We start from the raw sequence: 24,947 nt of genomic DNA on the forward strand, positions 1-24,947 counted from the left end.
AATACACTGAAGCAATTGTAATACACTGAAAATATGTCACATAGGAATGTCAGTGTGAGAGCTACATCATTAAATAGTCGTCACAAACACCACGATAAGGGAAGATCAGTGTTTACATTATAGTGTCAATGCAAAAGTATGTAAAATATTATATCAGAAGTATGCAATCAGACTGTATCAGTGTGTAAATTACTGTGTCAGTAGTATACAATCAGACTACATCAGTCAGTGTAGTCATTGTGTAAATTGCACCATCAGAACCACGCTGTAGTACTAGAACAAGTGGTGTAAGACTGTACTGCTGAGAACTGACTGTTACACCTTTTTTGTTTCCTGTAGACCAAATGCCCTCTGGACCCTCTTTGGATTATGTCAATATAGAGATGTTGGACAGAAACGCCGTTCCTAATTTCTCAGTCACCCCAAAATGCATGCAATGACTTCGATATGTATATAAGGGAAATAATAATTCAGTTACAGTTACTGCATATCTTAAATGTTGCCCTGCCATTTTTTACTGTTCTGCACAGTATACATACTGCTATGATGAAACAATATTCTGGGCATTTCTCATTATTAATGCTTTGCTTAATGCTGGCCCTAGTTGAAATAAAAACTGATTCACAATATCCTGATGATACATCCTTTCCCATATCTACTGTCTGAGCATAGCATGTGTTTTCATATCATCACCTGTTGGACCTGTTGTTTAAAACCATTCCTGAAATATGTTCTGATATTAAGGCTAATGCTTGTCAGGGGTAAGTCAATTCAACACAAGTCTGTGCAACTAATGTGCCTTGAAAAATGCTTAGTTCCCGCAATGTAATTACTTTAATCGATTTAGTCATGTTTGGATATGACTGTAATGTAGTTGTTTTCATACTATTCATTTTTAATTCTGCAAATGTGTTTTCACACATAGCTTATTTTCAGTGACTAGGGGACCGCACTTATATTCCTCATAGTAAACATAGCTTTTTCTGACATAATGTGACCTGAAGAGGGGAAATCATCCCTCAGTAGACAGAACGTGTCTAATTAAGAGCAATTAACTGCTCATTGGTATTCAGAATAAAAATCAACAACCACAGCGGGTCCCCAGGATTGCATTGGGAAACCTCTGCTGCAATGTATACATTACATTACATTACATTATAGGCATTTAGCAGACGCTCTTATCCAGAGCGACGTACAACAAGTGCATAGGTTTCATGATGTAGAGGCGCACATATACATTTTTCCACAAGATGGCAGTTTAGTTCTTTATATGTCTAGTCAGTGCAATAAGCAAGAGTTTGTGCATTGAATTTACTTGTGATGATAGCTGTCATTCCACTTCTACTAGCATTGACATCTAGTAGTACGCATTTGAAATCCTGTGCCCCAATGTAACATTCCTAACAGAGGTTTGTAAGCTGCCATTGACAACTTTTGTTGTGTATTTTCTGAGATTATAAGAGTGCAGATTGTCACTTTTATATTCTCATCCACCTGCTAACTAAGTGTGGAATTGAAGTAGAGCAGCCATGCCTCTTTGAGCACGGCAATGGAGAGAAAGTCCAGAAAACGATAATCTTAGCACCACTCCACCCCCTGTTCCCACCCCACATCTCCAGCCTTCCCCCCAACCTCAACCCCCAGGTCAGTGATGGTGTCCACCATGTCTGGCTGGAGGGTCCCTAAAGATTGACTACACTACTGAAGGGACACAAGAGACACAATGGAAGACTGTGAGAGAGAAAGATAGAGAGAGAAAGTGGGTAGGTGAGTGAGTGAGTGAGTTGGTGGGTGGGAAAAATTAATGCGAAAAGTTTGTATTATAATGCAAAGCTAATCATGAGGAAGTTTAGGTCTTAAACTAGGACTGATTAAAATAGTGCCTTACCTGTTCTTTTTTTGCATATCATGATCAATACCACAATCAGGACAACAGCCCTCCAGAGCCAATCCAGACATCTCTCATATTTTCATCTGAGAGACAGGGTACAGACAGATTTTGTGGTCAGTTTCTCCAGCTATTCATACTTTATCTGCACCCACTTATCTTGGGCAAGGTTGCAGGGGTGGTCGGTTTCCAATAATTCAAATGTTTTCTGATCCAGTTTGACAACATACCATAGATTTATCATTTGCTTTGAAAAGCTGCAATGTCACATTAACCCTCCTTGTTCTCATCTATTGCGTGCATTATAATAATTTCATTATGACCTTTAGAAATGATGTTAATGGGCAAAAAAGGGGAATGGAACCACTCATGCAAGAAACAAGGAAAACTCACTACTGCTATTATTGGATGTTTGATTGATACAAAGAGAGGAAAAAATGTATCGCACTGGTATTCTCATTGGGCCTCATTCACAAAACATTTGTACTATCACATTTGATCGCGAACTGTGTGTAAAAACGCTTCCATAAACATTTCAGCATTCATCTTTTTTTCTTATCTGTATTTGTTAATGGCTGTCTCCTTATGCTAATCACATGAAAAGGATTGCGCATAAAATTTTCAGTCAGCAGTCATCGTCATACACCTGGGATATGCACAAAAACAAAGGTATGCACATATGTCATGAATCCCATATTGGTTTTTTCTCAGGAACATTTTTAAGAACAAAAGTAAGTATAATTTTTTGTGAAAGTTTTGTGAATGAGGCCCAATAACTTTAATAATGCATGTAAGAGTGAACCTCATATTGATGAAAATGTTATGAAGATGAACACCGATGAAAAACATAGCTGACCCAATTCTTTTTAATTACGTTGGCAGCTAAAATATTCAATACACACAAAATAAATAATTTTGATTTAAAAGTCCATACTGTCCTGATACTATTATGAATGGCAAGTAACTTCTGTTGTCTTCTAACAAGAAGGAAAGCCAGCTCTTACCAGGGAAGATGGTGGTGTAACTGTGTGAGGCCTTCAGCTTCCCCTCCACAGTTAGCTGGCATCTCCACTTCATGTTGCGGTCTGAGCGCTCAAGTGTCACAGTCAGACTGGAGGAGCATTCTGACTCTGACAGTTTGTGCCTGTTTCCCTGCAGTGGGGCTCCTGTCTCACTAAGCCAGATCACTCTAACACTATTTCCACAAGACTCAGGGCTGTCGAGTTTACAGACAAGAGTAACTGTACTACCAATCTTTAGTTTTGTCAGTGGAGAGGATGCAAAGACTGAAACTGAAACATGAGATATAGTTACATGTCTGCATGTTCTCATAAAATAGACATAGACAGATATGAAGTTGATTTACACAAATAATTATTTTAGTAGGAAATGACACTATTTTAAAGTTAACTGCATAATCATTAGTCAGCTGCATTCATACATCATTCTGAGAGAATCTTACAAATTCCAAATGGAAATACTTACTGTTGAGAATAGACAACTTAATAACAGAAACATCTGTATAATTATTTGTATTGTGATACTGTCGACAGGTGTACCTTCCAGTATCAGCCATGGTAAGATCAATAATGTGCAAAAAACAATTAGTTCCCACTCTCAGCCTTCTAGCTAGCGGTTGATCTTTAGCTTTGACTGCTCCATGAATGATCAATTCAATACTTTCTTGTGATCCAACACTGCTCCGGAGCCACGTAATTGAGGATCAGTTAAAAGAGCCATGAAGGTTGCATGGTAAACTGACAAGCTCTCCCGCACTGGAGTACACTTCATGTTCTGAACCACTGACACCTGGGGAAAATAAATAAAGCCCATTTAAAACAGAGCTCAGACATATTCAAGTTACAAGATACAACATAATTTAGAACAAATCAATAAATCTGGTTTAAAGACACAGATAACATACCAACTGTTTTTGTGTTTAGAAACAGTTTAGTTTTACAGAAACAGTTTAGTCGCTGACACAGTGAGGTTGATGAGGAGGCAGAAAAGCACACGTCAGAATAAAAGGGCATCTTTTATCAAAGTGTACAACAACGTATTGCTCCATCTTTCAACCATTGCACATTTGTGTTTTTGATGATATGCAAAAACAAGAAAACAAACTAGAAAGAGCTATTTGGACTTTTCGAGTGAAATCTTTGACACTGACCAAGTTTTGACTGAGCTATACTAAAATATAATGTGTGGCAGGGTCAGTTAAATCCTGGGTAATGTTAGCCAGCTACAATGTGCCAAACTATGCAATGAAAGTGGATGGGAGAGTGGCACGCACAGTAAGAAATGCAGCATTTGTGAGAACTGAAACAGTGTTGTTGTGTTCTTGTGGTATTTTAATACTTAATATTTTGCATTATGATTATTTTTAAACGCCTGTAAACAGTAATAAAGTAAACTTGAAATTGTGAAGTCTGTCTGTCCTCCAACAATATTAAAAATGAAACCATCTCCCCATACATTCCTTTACATGGTTCTTTTCTTATTTTATTCCAAAATGCCTGGCTTTCTCTCTCTCACCTGTGAAGAGGAGTATGCTGTTGAAGAGTAGCCATGGCAGGAGTCCGGTCAGTCTGTGCACAGGCATTCTTACTTGCTGTCTTCTCTCTTGTCTCAATTCTCAAACTGTATCAGCGGTGCAGTTCAGTGTCAGCGCATGAAAAAGGAAGGTCATTTTCTCAGTGACGCAATATGCCATGGGAGATTTTTTTTCTTTTCTTTAAATTATTATTTTTTTGTAACCTGATGATCCACCACACTTTAAGTATGAAAAATGTCTCTAGTTTCAGTTATGGATAATGCAAACCAAGTCGGTTAAGCTAAATGTTAGTCTTCTGATCCATCCATTTTGATGAAAATGATTTCTTCTGTACATACTATACTGTTGCACTTGATTTCCTCTTTCAGTACAAAATGAAGGATGGGTCAGACAGTGGAACACAACTTTACAAGCTATTTCAATATGTTTTAAAATGTTGTTTTACTGCACACACTGATCTCACCAGAACTAATGCTTGGCATCACTGGCATCTCTTTTGGATCATAGGTATTTTTTTCTGCTGGGGTATTCTCTGATGATCCTTGATGTATGAATTCAGAATGCTTTAATCCCAAATACAAATTACCTTCACCATCAAGTGCATGAGAACACATCTGGAAAATTTCAGAGCATGCTTAGTGTTATGAACCAGAATTATGAGACAGTATGCTGTATGGTGGCCACAAACCTGCCATTTTAAGTATGTACTGTATTTTGGAAGATGGCCTGAGATTTGATTTGGAAGAGTGAACACTGGTGTACAGAGGTTCAGTTCTTTGTGCTTGTCTGCCTAAATTGAGTGATCTCACTGAAGATATATTGAGCATCAATCTGTGGTTTTTAGTTGTTTTACAAACAAGGTATAACAGTGTCCGTATGCTCCCTAGATGGCCAGCTGCAATATGAGTAGGTGCTAGTTAATGCAGAACAGTAATCCAGAGCATTCACATGCAGTGACCAGGTGACAGAAACATAAGCTCAGCTCTTCTGACAGCTCTATGGTCCTGATACAACCTTCCCACATGTTTTACTATAGGATTGACTAAAAAGGTGAGTTTTGCAATGGGAGATTATTCCATGAAACAGGAATTTGGTAGAAGATTATTTTAATTTTAGTTATTGTTGGAACTTTTAAATAGAGAATGTATTTACGCAAAATAATACTTCTTGTTTATTCAGAAGAACAGATATGCAAATGAGCGTGTTTTGACATGATCTTTCCATTGCGGGTCATTTTTTAATTTTCTTTTTCTGTTTACCACTGTGAATGACAGAACTTAAAAGTAAGTGGTTATATTTGCTGACAAATGGGGAAGTGAAAATCACACACAATCTACATCACCATGTTACGCTGTTTTTAGCCACGCTGGGAAACTGTTAAACAGCCAACTGCTGAGTAAATGAACCCTATATGATACATTTCTCTTGTGCATTTCTGCCTGTTGTCTCTCTCGTATATATATATATGTCTATGGCACTGAACAAAGAATAAAAACATGTTATGCAAGAAAATTGCTGAAATGTATAACTGCACTGTTAAAGAAATTGTAAAATATAAATGGATCATTATATATTGAGTAAACCCGTGATGTCAATCAAACACAGTTGGTCTTAAATAGTTACCAGGGTGTCTATTTCATGTCCTGACAAGCAATTATGTGCATTAATATTGTCTTAGTCATTAAAAAGTTAGAAAAAAACTTCGGCCTATTGTTTTGTGGAAAGTTCTAAGATGGGAAATGAAGCTGTACTTCATAATATTAATCCCTTTTCAGAAACTTGCAGTAATACTTCAATAATCACCATAAAATAAAATCTGCTCTTCTGCCTCCTCATCGCCCTCACTGTATAAGCGACCAAACTATGTTTCTGTAAATCTAAACAGAAAAGTAGTTGATATGTTATCTGTCTCTTTAAACCAGATTTATTGATTTGTTCAAAATTATGTTGTATCTTCTAACCTGAATATCTCTGAGCTCTGTTTTAAATGAGCATTATTCATTTTCCCCAGGTGTCAGTGGACAGGAATCTACAGTGTACTTGAATCTGGGAGATCTTGTCAGTTTACCATGCAACCATCATGGTTCTTTTAACTGTTCCTCAGCTTTGTGGAACTGGAACAATAAAAGAACACAATACTCTATTTAATTGGTAATTCATGGAGAGGTCAGAGATAAAAAGCAAGAGAAATCTGGAAAGCTGAGAGTGGGACCTAACTGTTCTTTGCACATTAATAATCTTATCACAGATGATGTTGGACAGCACTACAGTCACCTGCATCACAATAAAAACGATTATACAGATGCATCTGTTATTACCTTGTCTCTTCTGACCAGTAAGTATATCAATTTGGAATCAGTCAAATTCTCTCAGAATGATGCATGAATGCAGTTAACTAATGATTATGCAGTTAACTTTAAAATAGTGTCATTTCCTACTAAAATAATCAACTTCATAAGTCAATTTTCTGGAGTAGACATGTAGACAACCCTAACTCTAACCCAAAACACACTCATTTGCATATCTGTTTTTCAGAATAAAGAAGAAGTATTATTTTGCGTGAAGATATTCTCTATTTAAAAGTTCCAAAAATAACTACAATTAAAATAATCTTCTACCGAATTCCTGTTTCATGGAATAATCTCCCATGGCAAAACTCACCCTTTTAGTCAATCCTATAGTAAAACATGTGGGAAGGTTGGATCAGGACCATAGAGCTGTCAGAAGAGCTGAGCTTATGTTTCTGTCACCCGGTCACTGCATGTGAATGCTCTGGATTGCTGTTCTGCACTAACTAGCACCTACTCATATTGCAGCTGGCCATCTAGTGAGCATAAGGACACTGTTACACCTTGTTTGTAAAACAACTAAAAACAACAGATTGATGCTCAAAAAATCTTCAGCGAGATCACTCAATTTAGGCAGACAAGCACAGGACTGGACCTCTGTACACCAGTGTTCACTCTTCCAAATCAAATCTCAGGCCATCTTCCGAAATACAGTACATACTTAAAATGGCAGGTTTGTGGCCACCATACAGCATAATGTCTCATAATTCTAGTTCATAACTAAGCATGCTCTGAAATTTTCCAGATGTGTTCTCATGCACTTGATGGTGAAGGTAATTTGTATTTGAGATTAAAGCATTCTGAATTCATACGTGAAGGAACATCAGAGAATACCCCAGCAGAAAATAATACCTATGATCCAAAAGAGATGCCAGTGATGCCAAGCATTAGTTCTGGTGAGATCAGTGTGTGCAGTAAAACAACATTAAACAACTATGATTTATGTACACCCTCATCTCATCCAATCTTTACACAAATTTAGTAACAAACACAATGTGGATTTGAACTGCAATGTATTAAAATAGCTTGTAAAGTTGTGTTCCATTGTCTGACCCATCCTTCATTTTGTGCTGAAAGAGGAAATCAAGTGCAACAGTATAGTATGTACAAAAGAAATCATTTTCATCAAAATGGATGGATCAGAAGGCTAACATTTAGCTTAGCCGACTTGGTTTGAATGATCCATAACTGAAACTAAAGCTATTTTTCATATTTAAAGTGTGATGGGTCAACAGGTTACAAAAAAAAAAAAAAATTTAAAGAAAAGAACAAAATCACTCAAGGCATATTGCGTCACTGAGGAAATGACCTTCCTCTTTCATGCGCTGACAGTGAACTGCACCGCTGATACAGTTTGAGAATTGAGACAAGAGAGAAGACAGCAAGTAAGAATGCCTGTGCACAGACTGACTGGACTCCTGCCATGGCTACTCTTCAACATCATACTCCTCTTCACAGGTGAGAGAGAGAGAGAGAGAGAGAAAAGGCATTTTGGAATAGAATAAGAAAAGAACCATGTAAAGGAATGTATGGGGAGATGGTTTCATTTTTAACAGATTTAACAATTTCAAGTTTACTTTATTACTGTTAACAGGCCTTTAAAAATAATCATAATGCAAAATATTAAGTATTAAAATACCACAAGAACACAACAACACTGTTTCAGTTCTCACAAATGCTGCATTTCTTACTGTGCGTGCCACTCTCCCATCCACTTTCATTGCATAGTTTGGCACATTGTAGCTGGCTAACATTACCCAGGATTTAACTGACCCTGCCGCACATTATATTTTGGTATAGCTCAGTCAAAACTTGGTCAGTGTCAAAGATTTCACTCAAAAAGTCCAAATAGCTCTTTCTAGTTTGTTTTCTTGTTTTTGCATATCATCAAAAACACAAATGTGCAATGGTTGAAAGATGGAGCAATACGTTGTTGTACACTTTGATAAAAGATGCCCTTTTATTCTGACGTGTGCTTTTCTGCCTCCTCATCAACCTCACTGTGTCAGCGACTAAACTGTTTCTGTAAAACTAAACTGTTTCTAAACACAAAAACAGTTGGTATGTTATCTCTCTCTTAAAACCAGATGTATTGATTTGTTCAAAATTATGTTGTATCTTGTAACCTGAATATGTCTGAGCTCTGTTTAAATGGGCTTTATTTATTTTCCCCAGGTGTCAGTGGATCGGAACCTACAGTGTACTCCAGTGCAAGAGAGCTTGTCTCACACAGTTACACCACCAGCTTCCCTGGTAAGAGCTGGCTTTCCTTTTCGTTAGAAGACAACAGAAGTTACCTGCCATTCATAATAGTATCAGGACAGTATGTACTTTTAAATCAAAATTATTTATTTAGTGCACATTGAATATTTTAGCTGCAAACATAATTTATGGTTAAATTAAAGTCGTGAAATGTTAAAAATTAAGAATTTGTTCCACACAGATACAGTTACTTCCACGTGGAAGCCTAAATTGCATAGTTTAATCTTTAAAGTTTAAACTAAGAGCGCTAAAACCCTGATGCACAATTTTTATATTCCATTTATGGCTGATAGGCAGTACTGTGTTTCAGCAATACCTTATCTGATATTTTCAGTATTAGCTTTACAGTTCTTTATAGTTACAGTTGTTGACAGTTTTTTCATTGACATCTGAACTGCTCTGCGTTCTTAAAGATTTTAATTTACCTAGTGGTCTTTCAACAGAAAATGAAGTTGAATTCTTACTTTAATCTTTCCTATCAATATTCCTAGTTCCACACTTCTTTCCATCACTTTGGTAAATTAAGGTGAATACTCATCTTATCTGTCCATAAGACTTTGTTCCAGAACTCAGTTTTTGTATGTACTTTTTAGCGAACATTAACTTGGATCTTCTGTTCCTGAGGCTTAGCAGTGGTTTGCATGTTGTGGAGAACCCTCTGTGGTTGTGCTGGTGTAGCCTTCTCTTTATGGTAGTCTTTTTGACACATCTCTGCCAGCATCATGCACAGTGTTTTGATCTGTTTAACAGATAACAAGGGTTTTTTTTCTTCACAATTGAAAGTTTACTTTAGTCATCTACTTCAGTGATCTTCTGTAGCCCATCATTGCTATTCATGAGCTCACTGGTGTGTTGTTGCTCCTTAACAGTGTATCAAACAGTTGACTTTGGCACACCCAATGTTTTGGCTATGTCTCTGTTTATTTATTCAGATTGTGCATCTCATGATGGCCTGCTTTACTGGCACTGACACTTATTTGGTCATCATGTTGAGAGACAACAGCAACTGACCCCAACTGCAAAGTCCACACCTAGAATCAATTCTATAACTTTTGTTTGCTTTCTTGTGCATGAAACCGTGCAATGGCACACAGCTGAGCAAGAAACAGCTGACAGTAATTGTCCAATTACTTTTGGTGCAGGAGTATGTATAAAAAGGGCTGTATTTCCTACACGGATCGACAGACATGGAAGAAAATACCCTCAAATGAAAGCTGACAATCTGCTCTTTATCCTTCCTCACATTCATTGGTTTATTTCAAATCCAAAGTGCTGGAGTACAAGCAACCCAACAAAACTAGTGTCACTGTCCAAATTCTTAGGGACTGCACTTTATACGTTGATACATAATCAAAGCTACGGATTGTGCAATGCCAGTGTGTAAAGCATGGTGTAGCATGGAGTCAGGAAAAGAGGGTGTTGCATGTCACGTAAAAACAAAAGAACAAACAACAGAAGGCAAAAGTGTATGTGAGAACAGTAAACTTGAGTACAGGACAGAGGAGGAGCCTTAATAGCAGCTCTCAGTCCTTTTCAGCTGCGAGCACAAATGAGGAACAGCAGGAAGTAACACTTGCGTGGTTGGTAAGTATGCAGGTTCCATTCCCGCCTGGCCTCACACAGTTACACCACCTTCCCTGGAACTCACTGGTCCTTCTTAGTTGGAAGGTCAGTGAAATTACACTGTAATTTCAAAGCATCAGAACAATGTTGACATTTCCGTCATGGCGATTGTTTCACTCTGAGTTTTGAACCTTTTAGTTCCAAACATAATTTGCACATGGGGGTATGCATAAAGATGAAATGAGTCTGATTTAATTGTAACATGTAACTGTAATGGTTATCCACAAATAAAACGCACGTAAGCTGGCACTGATAGTGGCTAAAGGATAGGATCGGTAGTTATAACTGACCCCTTTAGCCGTTCTGCCATCAGAAGAGACCAGTTAGAATTCCAAGTGGGGCATAGACCTTGTTGACTTGAATACAATACTGAACCTAAATTGCATCAGTCAATATGCATCAGGAGAAGTTACAAAGCTATTCTATTAGCATTGTCCTCTGTTCAGGTATGGATGAATAAATAATGTCTATGATACACAATAAAGTTAATATAGGAATAGTTTGCTTTGTATTGTACAGTTTCATATAAGGAGCTGAATGTTAACAGAGCTAACTTATCATCATCAACACAAAGCTGTCAACTACAATATGCATCTCAGTGTTCTTACCACTATTGCAAATGACCAGGATTGTTAATATTTTAAGTTCATTTAGGAATTGCAGTGATTTTTATTTTTCACTCCATGCCCTCAGATGTGAACGCCTGTCTGACTGTTTGTCTGGTATTTTTGTAGATGGCACGTACCAAGAGTTGCCGGCCCGACTGGTTGTCTTCTTCCTTCTCCTGGCCATCCCCCCGATTATTGGAACCATCTTTTACATAAGGAGGAGGAAACATGCACAGACAGGTGACACAATGAGGAGCAGGTGTTTCCACAAATGGCAGACTACAGTATTTGTGTAGTGTGAAACACTTATAATACACTGAAGCAATTATAATACACTGAAAATATGTCATATAGCAACGTCAGTGTGAAAGCTACATGATTAAATAGTCGTCACAAACACCACGATAAGGGAAGATCAGTGTTTACATTATAGTGTCAATGCAAAAGTATGTAAAATATTATATCAAGTATGCAATCAGACTGTATCAGTGTGTAAATTACTGTGTCAGTAGTATACAATCGGACTACATCAGTCAGTGTAGTCATTGTGTGAATTGCACCATCAGAACCACGCTGTAGTACTAGAACAAGTGGTGTAAGACTGTACTGCTGAGAACTGACTGTTACACCTTTTTTGTTTCCTGTAGACCAAATGCCCTCTGGACCCTCTTTGGATCATGTCAATATAGAGATGTTGGACTGAAACGCCGTTCCTAATTTCTCAGTCACCCAGCAAAATGCATGCAATGACTTGTAACATCGATATGTATATAAGGGAAATAATAATTCAGTTACAGTTACAGCATATCTTAAATTTTGAACTGCCATTTTTTACTGTTCTGCACAGTATACATACTGCTATGATGAAACAATATTCTGGGCATTTCTCATTATTAATGCTTTGCTTAATGCTGGCCCTAGTTGAAATAAAAACTGATTCACAAAATCCTGAAGATACATCCTTTCCCATATCTACTGTCTGAGCATAGCATGTGTTTTCATATCATCACCTGTTGGACCTGTTGTTTAAAAGCATTCCTGAAATATGTTCTGATATTAAGGCTTTTGCTCTAATCAATTATATAGTTAATGCTTGTCAGGGGTAAGTCAATTCAGCACAAGTCTGTGCGCCTAATGTGCCTTCAAAAATGCTTAGTTCTCACAATGTAATTACTTTAATCGATTTAGTCATGTTTTGATATGACTGTAATGTAGTTGTTTTCATACTATTCATTTTTAATTCTGCAAATGTGTTTTCACACATAGCTTATTTTCAGTGACTAGGGGACTGCACTTATATTCCTCATAGCAAACATAGCTTTTTCTGACATAATGTGACCTAAAGAGGAGAAATCATCCCTCAGGAGACAGAATGTGTCTAATTAAGAGCAATTAACTGCTCATTGGTATTCAGAATAAAAATCAACAACCACAGCGGGTCCCCAGAATTGCATTGGGAAACCTCTGCTGCATGTAATACATTTCTCCACAAGAGGGCAGTTTAGTTCTTTATATGTCTAGTCAGTGCAATAAGCAAGAGTTTGTGCATTTAATTTACTTGTAATGGCAGCTGTCATTCCACTTCTAACAGCTTTGTCATTTAGTAGTACGCATTTGAAATCCTGTGCCCCAATGTATCATTCCTAACGGAGGTTTGTAAGCTGCAATTGACAACTTTTGTTGTGTATTTTCTGAGATTATAAGAGTGCAAATCTTTAGATTGTCACTTTTAGATTCTCATCCACCTGCAAACTAAGTGTGGAACTGAAGTAGAGCAGCCATGCCTCTGTGAGCAGGGTAATGGAGAGAAAGTCCAGAAAACGATAATCTTAGCACCACTCAACCCCCTGTTCCCACCCCACATCTCCAGCCTTCCCCCCAACCTCAACCCCCAGACCAGTGATGGTGTCCACCATGTCTGGCTGGAGGGTCCCCAAAGATTGACTACACTACTGAAGGGACACAAGAGACACAATGGAAGACGGTGAGAGAGAGAGAGAGAGAGAGAGAGAGAGAGAGAGAGAGAGAGAGAGAGAGAGTAGAGTTTGTATCATAATGCAAAGCTAATCATGAGGCAGTTTAGGTCTAAAACTAGGACTGATTAAAATAGTGCCTTACCTGTTCTTCTTATGCATATCATGATCAATACCACAATCAGGACAACAAATATACACATATAGCCACTCCAAAGCCAATCCAGACATCTCTCATATTTTCATCTGAGGCAGGGCACAGACAGATTTTGTGGTCAGTTTCTCCAGCTATTCATACATTATCTACACCCACTTATCTTGGACAAGGTTGCAGGGGTGTTCGGTTCCCAATAATTCAAATGTTTTCTGATCCAGTTTGACAACATACCATAGATTTATCATTTCACATTGCTTTGAAAAGCTGCAATGTCACATTAATCCTCCCTGTTCTCATTTATTGCATGCATTATAATAATTTCATTATGACCTTTAGAAATGATGTTAATGGGCAAAAAAGGGGGATGCAAGAAACAATGAAAACTCCCTACTGCTATTATTGGATGTTTGATTGATACAAAGAGAGGAAAAAATATATGGCACTGGTATTCTCATTGGGCCTCATTCACAAAACATTCGTACTATCACATTTGATCGCGAACTGTGTGTAAGAACGCTTCCATAAACATTTCAGCATTCATCTTTTTTTCTTATCTGTATTTGTTAATGGCTGTTTCCTTATGCTAATCACATGAACAGGATTGCGCATAAAATTTACAGTCAGCATTCATCATCTCATACAACTGGGATATGCACAAAAACAAACAAAAAAGTATGCTCATATGTCAAGAATCCCATATTGATTTTTCTCAGGAACATTTTGAAGAACAAAAGAAAGCATAATATTCTGTGAAAGTTTTGTGAATGAGGCCCAATAACTTTAATATTGCATGTAAGAGTGAACCTCATATTGATGAAAATGTTATGATGATGAGAACTGATGAAAAACATAGCTGACCCAATTTTTTTAAATTATGTTTGCAGCTAAAATATTCAATGCACACAAAACAAATAATTTTGATTTAAAAATCCATACGGTCCTGATACTATTATGAATGGCAAGTAACTTCTGTTATCTTCTAACAAGAAGGAAAGCCAGCTCTTACCAGTGAAGATGGTGGTGTAACTGTGTGATGCCTTCAGCTTCCCCTCCACAGTTAGCTGGCATCTCCACTTCATGTTACGGTCTGAGCGCTCAAGTGTCACAGTCAGACTGGAGGAGCATTCTGACTCTGACAGCTTGTACCTGTCTCCCTGCAGTGGGACTCCTGTCTCACTAATCCAGCTCACTCTAACGCTTTTTCCACAAGGCCTATGGCTGTGAAGTTCACAGGCAAGAGTAACTGTACTACCAATCTTCAGTTCTGTCAGTGGAGAGGACACAGAGACTGAAAATGAAACATGAGATATAGTTACATGTCTACTGCACATGCTCAGAAAATAGGCTAATGAAGCTGATTAATACAAATAATAATTTTAGTAGGAAATTACACTATGTTAAAGTTAATTGCATAATCATTAGTCAACTGCATTCATACATCATTCTGAGAGAATCTTACAAATTCCAAATGGAAATACTTACTGTTGAGAAGAGACAAGTTCATAGAATAATTTGTATAATCGTCTGTATTGTGATACAGTCGACAGTTGTACTGGCCAGCATCAGCACTGGTAAGATCATTAATGTGCAATGAACAATTAGTTCCCACTCTCAGCCTTCTAGCTATCTTTTGATTTTCAGCGTTGACCGCTCCATGAGTGACCAATTCAATAGAGTCTGGTGATCGACTGCTGTGCCAGGTCCACGTAGTTGAGGAACAGTTAAAAGCTGAACTAATAGTGCCGGAAGTAGCATTGCTAATAAGGCATAGTTTAACTTGTTTTACTGCTGTACTGCATATTCTGAGACATTCAGATTTAAAGTAAATCATTTTTAAAAATTTAAACTATACAGTGCCCTCCATGATGTTTGGGACAAAGACATTTCTTTCTTGATTTGGCTCTGTGCTCCACAAAGTGCTGTAATTTCTGCATGGTAAAACCAAAATGTATCAAAATACCCTTTAATAAAAGCTGAGCATCTGCACTTTAACTACAAATCAAAAATTGTGGAGTACAGAGCCAAATTAAGAAAATCTTTGTCCCAAACATTATGTTTCTGTATAAAATATGCACTGGAGATTTTGGTACATAGCAGATGCTCCTCCCCAGTGCTTGTTATGTTCAGTAACCCACATTGTAAGAAATTTATATAGAATTTTCATCACCATTGTGTGTTGCTGTCACATATGTGCCAACTTTCCTTCAATGATCTTTAATATCTCTCCACACACCACCATTATACAAAACTTGCATTTATTACAAGCTAGCCTACATATCAGTGTTTTTGTGCTATTTCCCTCAACAGCAAGTGCAATGTAAGCTTTTTAGTTCATGTCTAGGTGACATTAATATTGCCTCACACTGCAGTCTGATTTGCTATGAACTTCTCAGTTTTTCACTCCAGAGAATAGTGGTCATGGCTTTAAATAGGTCTCTACTGTATTACTCAGCCAGTTGAACACAAGGATGAAAACGTGTTACTTGTCTATTCTACAGAGAAACAACATGATTTTTATTTTTGAGGTCTGTAGCCTATGAGAATTTTGCAGATTGTTCCAGCCTTCTTAGAGATGGCATGTAGTGCTACGTAGGTAAAATATATATATGTATTTAGTTTAACAGAAAAGAGCGATACAGTATGTTTGTCTTTCACATCAAATTTACTGGGTAAACCCTGGGTCTACTAAAAGTGGAATTCTGTTATTTCATTTTGCACACTAGAGAGCTTTTTCAGGCATTCAATGAAAGCCAGATCCACAAATCTAGCCATAATTCTATTTAATATAATGCTGTTACGTCCCCATTGTGGTCTAGGGGTACAGGGGAGTAACAAAATGAATGATATTAAAGATTAAATTTTATTTACACAATTAATTTACTATACAATGAACAAACAGGAGGGGAAACACTGGGCGGTACCAAACAAAAGAAGATAACCAAAACAGAAATATATAAGCTACTAACAATTCTAGAAATGAAAGAAACGAACTAACTGAAACCCGAAAATCATCCGAACCTAACTAACTACACTGACTATTCTAAACTGAACAAAAACATACAAGGGTGGTACACGCCCGTATCTATATATATACACAAGTGAAACTAACAGTGACAGTTAAGAAAACAAACACCTACCTAAATCCCACTCCTTATATATATACACAAGTGAAACTAACAGTGACAGTTAAGAAAACAAACACCTACCTAAATCCCACTCCTTATATATATACACAAGTGAAACTAACAGTGACAGTTAAGAAAACAAACACCTACCTAAATCCCACTCCTAACCCAACACAAAACCAGCAACCAAACCAGAGACGCAAACCCAAACTCGAAGTCTTTTCAGAAATTACGATCGATAAGTCAAAATAGCACGAAGTCACAATAGCAATACAGGAGTGAACTACAATTCAAATCCAAGTCACTGGGCTGTAACTGACAATATTCGCTATATATATAGGTGTGGGTCTGTTCCTCATTGGCCCGCAGGTCCGCAGAAGAGGATTGGGGGAAAAACAACGCACTCCTGCTCTTCTTCACCAATTGCGGAGTGACCTGTAGCAGACTTGACGGAATAATGAGACCGCAAGAAAAAAACAAACCTGGCACGTAACAATGCAATATAAAATATTCCATTTATACTGTAGATGTTGCAATCCATTTGAATAATACTAGCTTTGCTTTGCAAATGTTAAAATACCCAAAAGCTTAGACTGAAGGGTGATATTTCTGGTCCGTGAACGTGTAAGTCCAGGTATTTGATTCATTAACAGTTTCTGAAAGGTTCCTTAGCCTACATGAATGAGATTTGAAGGGTATATTTGTGTGTGCATGGATATGCTACGGTTGAATGAAAACAATAACTGTAATTAATTTTGCTGCAGAACATACCATTAAAGGCTGGGATTTTAATTGATGCTTCAAAGAATCTCTGAGAACTGGGATAACCTGTACATTCTGAGAAATACCTGTAATCCTATCAAATTAAACTGAGCGAACTCATGAATACATCATAGAAATGTTCTCACGTGCGAAAACAAGATAACTGCAACATGCCTATCAAAAGTGCACTCATTTAGAAATGTGCCTCAAAATCATGTTTTTTTTTTTTTTTTGTACTTATCCTGTCATTTTGAACTGAACATGTTTGAAGGTCTGTTATTTTAAGCTTAACCCTCCTGTTATGTTGCGGGTCAAATTGACCCTTTTTAAAGTTTGAAAATCTAGGAAAAATACTTAAAATTATTTTTTCAGTATGAAACTTCTTCTACTGGCCTTAATTAGTGTAACCAACATTCTAAATGAAAATGGTTCATTTCATGTATTTGCAAACCCCCCCTGTATGTTTATATCACCCGGGAACATTTTTGCTGTACCTAAAAAATGAACAGAACAGGAGGGTTAAATAAAGGATTATGAAAAAAACAATTACAAGGAACTAATAGCACCATCTGGTGGATGGAAAAGTTCACAGAACGTTTCACTTTGCTCCACTGACTTAATGTGAAGTGCTTCAGTACACTATAATACACGCTAATCACATATGCACATAGCCTTTCTTATAGGTGCAGGACCAGAACAGGAGTGAAACTGGAGAAACAGAGTCTGGCTTTGATATAATTTTATTTCCACACATATTGGATATCATTGTCGTCCACAGACAAACTCCAAACCAGGTTATACAGTATTACATATAAATATTAAATTAGAAAGCCAGTTGATACAGAACAATGTAAAAATGAGCTACTTATCTACCAATAACACAAGGAGCTGCATTATCACAACTCGCCGTTAAATAAACATATAACTATAAAAAATGATGCTCCATCTTGCTAATACACTCATTATAAACATGACGTGGAATGTTGCTCACAAATATGGAGCGTAACAGCTATATTTTTCCAATTAAAAAAAAATGTATATATAATTTTTTTAAATTATTCTTATCACCTTCTCTAGTTTCTTTTATGAAGAAATGATTATCCAAAGCCGGTGCTTAACTGGCATCCAGTCATCAGCCGCCCCAGCCAACATGGTGCCAAACACCTTTGCCATGTTGACATGCTTACAATGCTAAAGAGAATTACCTATACAAGAAACTATATTGCGTAAAATTTACAGTGAATTGCATGATATGCCACATGTTGCACAATGGGAGGCGGAGCCCAGAGCTTGTGAATTTGAAGTGACCTCAAGAGCTCAAAAAATTTCACCTTCCATTAGCCCCCTATGAAATCATCTGTGGTGCTTTTCCGTTTGGTTTCACCTGTGAGGCCAAGACCTTTCATCCTAAACTCAGTAGTTAATGAGCTTCCTGTACGCAGTAGGCAACCCCTAAACAGCTGGCACAATGAGCCAAGCACCTTTGCCTTGTCAACAGTGAAACAAAAGATCGTTACCTCTGAAGTGTGTTGCTAAAAGTTCCCAAAGCGCTGCAGCACTTAAATTCACAAGTCTGCAGTCATTTCCAAGCCTTCTACGTTAGGAAGTATCACGGTTTATTTGAGTTGTGCGAGGTTTTAATGATGGCATATTCAGTTTCGAGCACAGCACTTTCTTGGTCTTGTTTCCTTTTTCCACCGGCAGCGGGATTGACCACAGCATAGGTAACGGTGTCCTCACTCTCTCCCTGCATACAAATAATATATTATAGCAGGTGTACTGCAAAACAACACCGCCGTAAAAACAGAATTTAGCTGAAACTTATATTCACTCACTTTGTTCTGATCGGTAACTGTGTGGCTCTGTGAAACATGATTATGTGCCGTCTTCCTTTGAACTAAGGAAATAATGGGAGAAGTTAGTATTATAATGCAAAGCTTATCATGAGGCAGTTCAGGTCTAAAACTAGGACTGATTAAGATAGTGTCTTACCTGTTCTTCTCCTGCATATCATGGTCAATATCACAATCAGGACAACAGCTACACATATAGCCACTCCAAAGCCAATCCAGGCATCGCTCTCATTTTCATCTGAGTCTGGGTACAAACAGATTTTGTGGTCAGTTTCTCCAGCTATCCATACATTATCTACACCCACTTATCTTGGGCAAGGTTGCAGGGATAGTCAGTTTCCAATAATTCAAATGTTTTTTGATCCAGTTTGACAACATACCACAGGTCTATCATTTCACTTTGTTTTAAAAAGCTGCAATGTCACATTAACCCTCCTTGTTCTCATCTATTGTGTGCCCTTTAATAAATTAATTATGCCTTTTATAAATGATGTTAATGGATAGGAAAAATGGGAATGGAACTGACTTACCACTCGTGCAAGAAACAATGAAAACTCACTACTACTATTTTTGGATGTTCGACTGATACAAAGAGAGGAAAAAATAAATGGCATTGGTGTTCTCATTTAGCCTCATTCACGAAACGTGTACAATCGCATTTGATCGCAAACTGCGCAAGAACGTTTCATGAACATTTCAGCATTCATATTTTTTTTCATATCTGTATTTGTTAATGGCTGTTTCCGTATGCTAATCACATGAACAGGATCGCATATAAAATTTACTGTCAGCATTCATCATCTCATACACCTGGGATATGCACAAAAACAAAGGTATGCACATGTGACATGAATCCAATATTGGTTATTCTCAGGAACATTTTTAAGAACAAAAGTAAGAATAGTATAAGAAAAGTTTTGTGAATGAGGCCCAATAATGTTAATAATGCATGTAAGAGTGAACCTCATATTGATGAAAATGTTATGAAGACGAAAACTGATGAAAAACATAGCTGACCCAATATATTTAAATTATGTTTGCAGCTAAAATATTCAATTTGCATAAAATAAATAATTTTGATTTAGAAGTACATACTGTCCTGATTCTATTATGAATGGCAGGTAACTTCTGTTGTCTTCTAACTAAAAGGAAAGCCAGCTCTTACCAGGGAAGATGGTGGTGTAACTGTGTGAGACAAGCTCTCCTGAACTGGAGTACACTGTAGGTTCCGATCCACTGACACCTGGGGAAAATAAATAAAGCCCATTTAAAACAGAGCTCAGACATAGTCAGGTTACAAGATAAAACATAATTTTGAACAAATCAATAAATCTGGTTTAAAGAGACAGATAACATACCAACTGTTTTTGTGTTTAGAAACAGTTTAGTTTTACAGAAACAGTTTAGTTTTACAGAAACAGTTTAGTCGCTGACACAGTGAGGTTGATGAGGAGGCAGAAAAGCACACGTCAGAATAAAAGGGCAACTTTTATCAAAGTGTACAACAACGTATTACTCCATCTTTCAACCATTACACATTTGTGTTTTTGATGATGCATACAAAATAAATAATTTTGATTTAAAAGTTCATACTGTCCTGATACTATTATGAATGGCATGTAACTTCTGTTGTCTTCTAACAAGAAGGAAAGCCAGCTCTTACCAGGGAAGATGGTGGTGTAACTGTGTGAGGCCTTTAGCTTCCCCTCCACAGTTAGCTGGCATCTCCACTTCATGTTACGGTCTGAGCGCTCAAGTGTCACAGTCAGACTGGAGGAGCATTCTGACTGTGACAGCTTGTACCTGGCTCCCTGCAGTGGGGCTCCTGTCTCACTAACCCAGAACACTCTAATGCTTTTTACACAAGGCCTAGGGCTGTGGAGTTTACAGACAAGAGTAACTGTACTACCAATCTTCAGCTCTGTCAGTGGAGAGGATGCAAAGACTGAAAATGAAACATGAGATATAGTTACATGTCTATTGGACATGCTCAGAAAATAAGCTTATGAAGCTAATTAATACAAATAATTATTTTAGTAGGAAATGACACTATTTTATAATTAACTGCATAATCATTAGTCAGCTGCAGTCATGCATCATTCTGAGAGAATCTTACAAATTCCAAATGGAAATACTTACTGTTGAGAATAGACAAGTTAATAACAGAAACATCTGTATAATCGTTTCCATTGCGATACAGTCGATAGTAGTACCGTCCAGCATCAGCAGTGGTAAGATTATTAATGTGCAAAGAACAATCAGTTCCCACACTCAGCCTTCTAGCTAACTGTTGATCTTTAGCTTTGACCGCTCCATAAGTGACCAATTCAATAGAGTCTTGTGATCCAACACTGCTCCGGAGCCACGTAATTGAGGGACAGTTAAAAGAGCCATGAGGGTTACATGGTAAACTGACAAGCTCTCCTGCACCGGAGTACACTGTAAGTTCTGAACCACTGACACCTGAGGAAAATAAATAAAGCCCATTTAAAACAGAGCTCAGAGATATTCAGGTTACAAGATACAACATAATTTTGAACAAATCAATAAATCTGGTTTAAAGACACAGATAACATACCAACTGTTTTTGTGATTAGAAACAGTTTAGTTTTACAGACACAGTTTAATCGCTGACACAGTGAGGTTGATGAGGAGGCAGAAAAGCACACGTCAGAATAAAAGGGCATCTTTTATCAAAGTGTACAACAATGTATTGCTCCATCTTCCAACCATTGCACATTTGTGTTTTTGATGATATTCAAAAACAAGAAAACAAACTAGAAAGAGCTATTTGGACGTTTTGAGTGAAATCTTTGACACTGACCAAGTTTTGACTGAGCTATACTAAAATATAATGTGCGGCGGGGTCAGTTAAATCCTGGGTAATGTTAGCCAGCTACAATGTGCCAAACTATGCAATGAAAGTGGATGGGAGAGTGGCACACACTGTAAGAAATGCAGCATTTGTGAGAACTGAAACAGTGTTGTTGTGTTCTTGTGGTATTTTAATACTTAATATTTTGCATTATGATTATTTTTAAAGGCCTTTAAACAGTAATAAAGTAAACTTGAAATTGTTAAATTTGTCTGTCCTCCAAAAATATTAAAAATGAAACCATCTCCTCATACATTCCTTTACATGGTTCTTGTCTTGTTCTATTCTAAAATGCCTGGCTTTCTCTCTCTCACCTGTGAAGAGGAGTATGATGTTGAAGAGTAGCCATGGCCGGAGTCCGGTCAGTCTGTGCACAGGCATTCTTACTTGCTGTCTTCTCTCTTGTCTCAATTCTCAAACTGTATCAGGGGTGCAGTTCAGTGTCAGCGCATGAAAAAGGAAGGTCATTTTCTCAGTGACGCAATATGCCATGAAAGATTTTTTTCTTTTCTTTAAATTTTTATTTTTTTGTAACCTGATGACCCACCACACTTTAAGTATGAAAAATGTTTCTAGTTTCATTTATGGATAATGCAAACCAAGTCGGCTATGCTAAATGTTAGTCTTCTGATCCATCCATTTTGATGAAAATGATTTCTTTTGTACATACTATACTGTTGCACTTGATTTCCTCTTTCAGTACAAAATGAAGGATGGGTCAGACAGTGGAACACAACTTTACAAGCTATTTTAATACATTGCAGTTCAAATCCACATTGTATTTGTTACCAAATTTGTGGTAAGATAGGATGAGATGAGGGTGTCAATAAATTATAGTCCTTTAATGTTGTTTTACTGCACACACTGACCTCACCAGAACTAATGCTTGGCATCACTGGCATCTCTTTTGGATCATAGTTATTTTTATCTGCTGGGGTATTCTCTGATGTTCCTTGATGTATGAATTCAGAATGCTTCAATCCCAAATACAAATTACCTTCACCATCAAGTGCATGAGAACACATCTGGAAAATTTCAGAGCATGCTTAGTGTTATGAACCATAATTATGAGACATTATGCAGTATGGTGGCCACAAACCTGCCATTTTAAGTATGTACTGTATTTCGGAGGATGGCCTGAGATTTTATTTGGAAGAGTGAACACTGGTGTACAGAGGTTCAGTTCTTTGTGCTTGTCTGCCTAAATTGAGTGATCTCACTGAAGATTCTTTGAGCATCAATCTGTGGTTTTTAGTTGTTTTACAAACAAGGTATAACAGTGTCCGTATGCTCCCTAGATGGCCAGCTGCAATATGAGTAGGTGCTAGTTAGTGCAGAACAGCAATCCAGAGCATTCACATGCAGTGACCGGGTGACAGAAACATAAGCTCAACTCTTCTGACAGCTCTATGATCCTGATCCAAGCTTCCCACATGTTTTACTATAGGATTGACTAAAAAGGTGAGTTTTGCAATGGGAGATTATTCCATCAAACAGGAATTTGGTAGAAGATTATTTTTAATTTTAGTTATTGTTGGAACTTTTAAATAGAGAATGTATTTACACAAAATAATACTTCTTTATTCAGAAGAACAGATATGCAAATTAGCGTGTTTTGACATGATCTTTCCATTGCGGGTCATTTTTTTCTGTTTACCACTGTGAGTGATAGATCTTAAAAGTAAGTGGTTATATTTGCTGACAAATGGGGGAGTGAAAATCACACACAATCTACGTCACCATGTTATGCTGTTTTTAGCCACGCTGGGAAACTGTTAAATAGACAACTGCTGAGTAAATGAACCCTATATGATATATTTCTCTTCTGCATTTCTGCCTGCTCTCTCTCTCTCGTATATATATAATATATATATATATATATATATATATATATATATATACATGTCTATGGCACTGAACAAAGAGTAAATACATGGAATGCAAGAAAAGTGCTGGAATGTATAACTGCACTGTTAAAGAAATTGTAAAATATAAATGGATCATTCTATTTTGAGTAAACCTGTGATGTCAATCAAACACAGTTGATCTTAAATAGTTACCAGGGTGTCTATGTCATGTCCTGACAAGCAATTATGTGCATTAATATTGTCTTAGTCATTAAAAAGTTAGAAAAAAACTTCGGCCTATTGTTTTGTGGAAAGTTCTTAGATGGGAAATGAAGCTGTACTTCATAATATTAATCCCTTTTCAGAAACTTGCAGTAATACTTCATCACCTCATCACCCTCACTGTATAAGCGACTAAACTATGTTTCTGTAAATCTAAACAGAAAAGTAGTTGATATGTTATCTGTCTCTTTAAACCAGATTTATTGATTTGTTCAAAATTATGTTGTATCTTCTAACCTGAATATCTCTGAGCTCTGTTTTAAATGGGCCTTATTCATTTTCCCCAGGTACCAGTGGTTCAGAACCTACAGTGTACTCCAGTGTGGGAGAGCTTGTCAGTTTATCATTCACCTATCATGGTTCTTTTAACAGTTCATCAACTACGTGTGCAGGGAGAAATGGACAATCAAGGAGCTATATTGAATTGCTTATTCATGGAAAGGTCAGAGATGAAAATCAAGAGAAATCTGGAAAGCTGAGAGTGGGACCTAACTGTTCTTTACACATGAATAATCTTACCACTGCTGATGTTGGACAGTACTACTGTCGACTGTATCACAATAAAAACGATTATGAAGATGCTTCTGTTATTAACTTGTCTCTTCTCAACGGTAAGTATTTACATTTGGAATTAGTCAGATTATCTCAGAATGATGCATGAATGCAGATAACTAATGATTATGCAGTTAACTTTAAAATGGGGTCATTTCCTACTAAAATTATTATTTGTGTAAATCAGCTTCTTAACTCTATTTTCGGGGGTAGACATGTAACAATATCTCATGTTTCA

At 37.1% G+C, this 24,947-nt stretch overlaps 2 protein-coding genes and 1 long non-coding RNA gene across 19 annotated transcripts in view; 2 read left to right on the forward strand and 1 right to left on the reverse strand.

The window, feature by feature from the left end:
- The window catches only part of LOC135250788 (uncharacterized), a 90,584-nt gene that overhangs the window by 62,806 nt on the left and 2,831 nt on the right, over positions 1-24,947 (reverse strand). For 3 of the 10 annotated variants that reach the window (XM_064327512.1, XM_064327531.1, XM_064327497.1), the window contains 6 exons: positions 22,343-22,447; positions 21,293-21,616; positions 20,817-21,098; positions 20,319-20,396; positions 3,651-3,697; positions 2,893-2,923 (listed from right to left, as the gene is read on the reverse strand). In XM_064327512.1, the coding sequence (XP_064183582.1) occupies positions 2,893-2,923; positions 3,651-3,697; positions 20,319-20,396; positions 20,817-21,098; positions 21,293-21,616; positions 22,343-22,409 (829 nt within the window). In that variant the 5' untranslated portion in view covers positions 22,410-22,447. Of the gene's footprint in view, positions 1-2,892; positions 2,924-3,650; positions 3,698-20,318; positions 20,397-20,816; positions 21,099-21,292; positions 21,617-22,342; positions 22,448-22,902; positions 23,528-24,947 lie in introns of those variants that run through there. The other 7 variants (XM_064327522.1, XM_064327555.1, XM_064327547.1 and 4 more) reach the window with 7 other exon arrangements.
- The window catches only part of LOC135250772 (obscurin-like), an 85,667-nt gene that overhangs the window by 53,406 nt on the left and 7,314 nt on the right, over positions 1-24,947 (forward strand). For all 7 annotated transcript variants that reach the window (XM_064327426.1, XM_064327451.1, XM_064327469.1 and 4 more), the window contains 2 exons: positions 8,966-9,043; positions 24,445-24,768. In XM_064327426.1, the coding sequence (XP_064183496.1) occupies positions 8,966-9,043; positions 24,445-24,768 (402 nt within the window). The remainder of the gene's footprint in view (positions 1-8,965; positions 9,044-24,444; positions 24,769-24,947) is intronic.
- On the forward strand, positions 10,654-11,955 carry LOC135250832 (uncharacterized). 2 transcript variants are annotated; one of them, XR_010329028.1, is made up of 3 exons: positions 10,654-11,392; positions 11,425-11,523; positions 11,931-11,955. It is a non-coding gene; the product is annotated as an uncharacterized LOC135250832 (long non-coding RNA). The 2 variants fall into 2 exon arrangements; XR_010329025.1 differs by lacking the exon at positions 11,931-11,955 and having other exon boundaries at positions 11,425-11,578.

The sequence above is a fragment of the Anguilla rostrata genome, chromosome 1, assembly GCF_018555375.3.
Source record: "Anguilla rostrata isolate EN2019 chromosome 1, ASM1855537v3, whole genome shotgun sequence".
Taxonomy (NCBI): domain Eukaryota; kingdom Metazoa; phylum Chordata; class Actinopteri; order Anguilliformes; family Anguillidae; genus Anguilla; species Anguilla rostrata.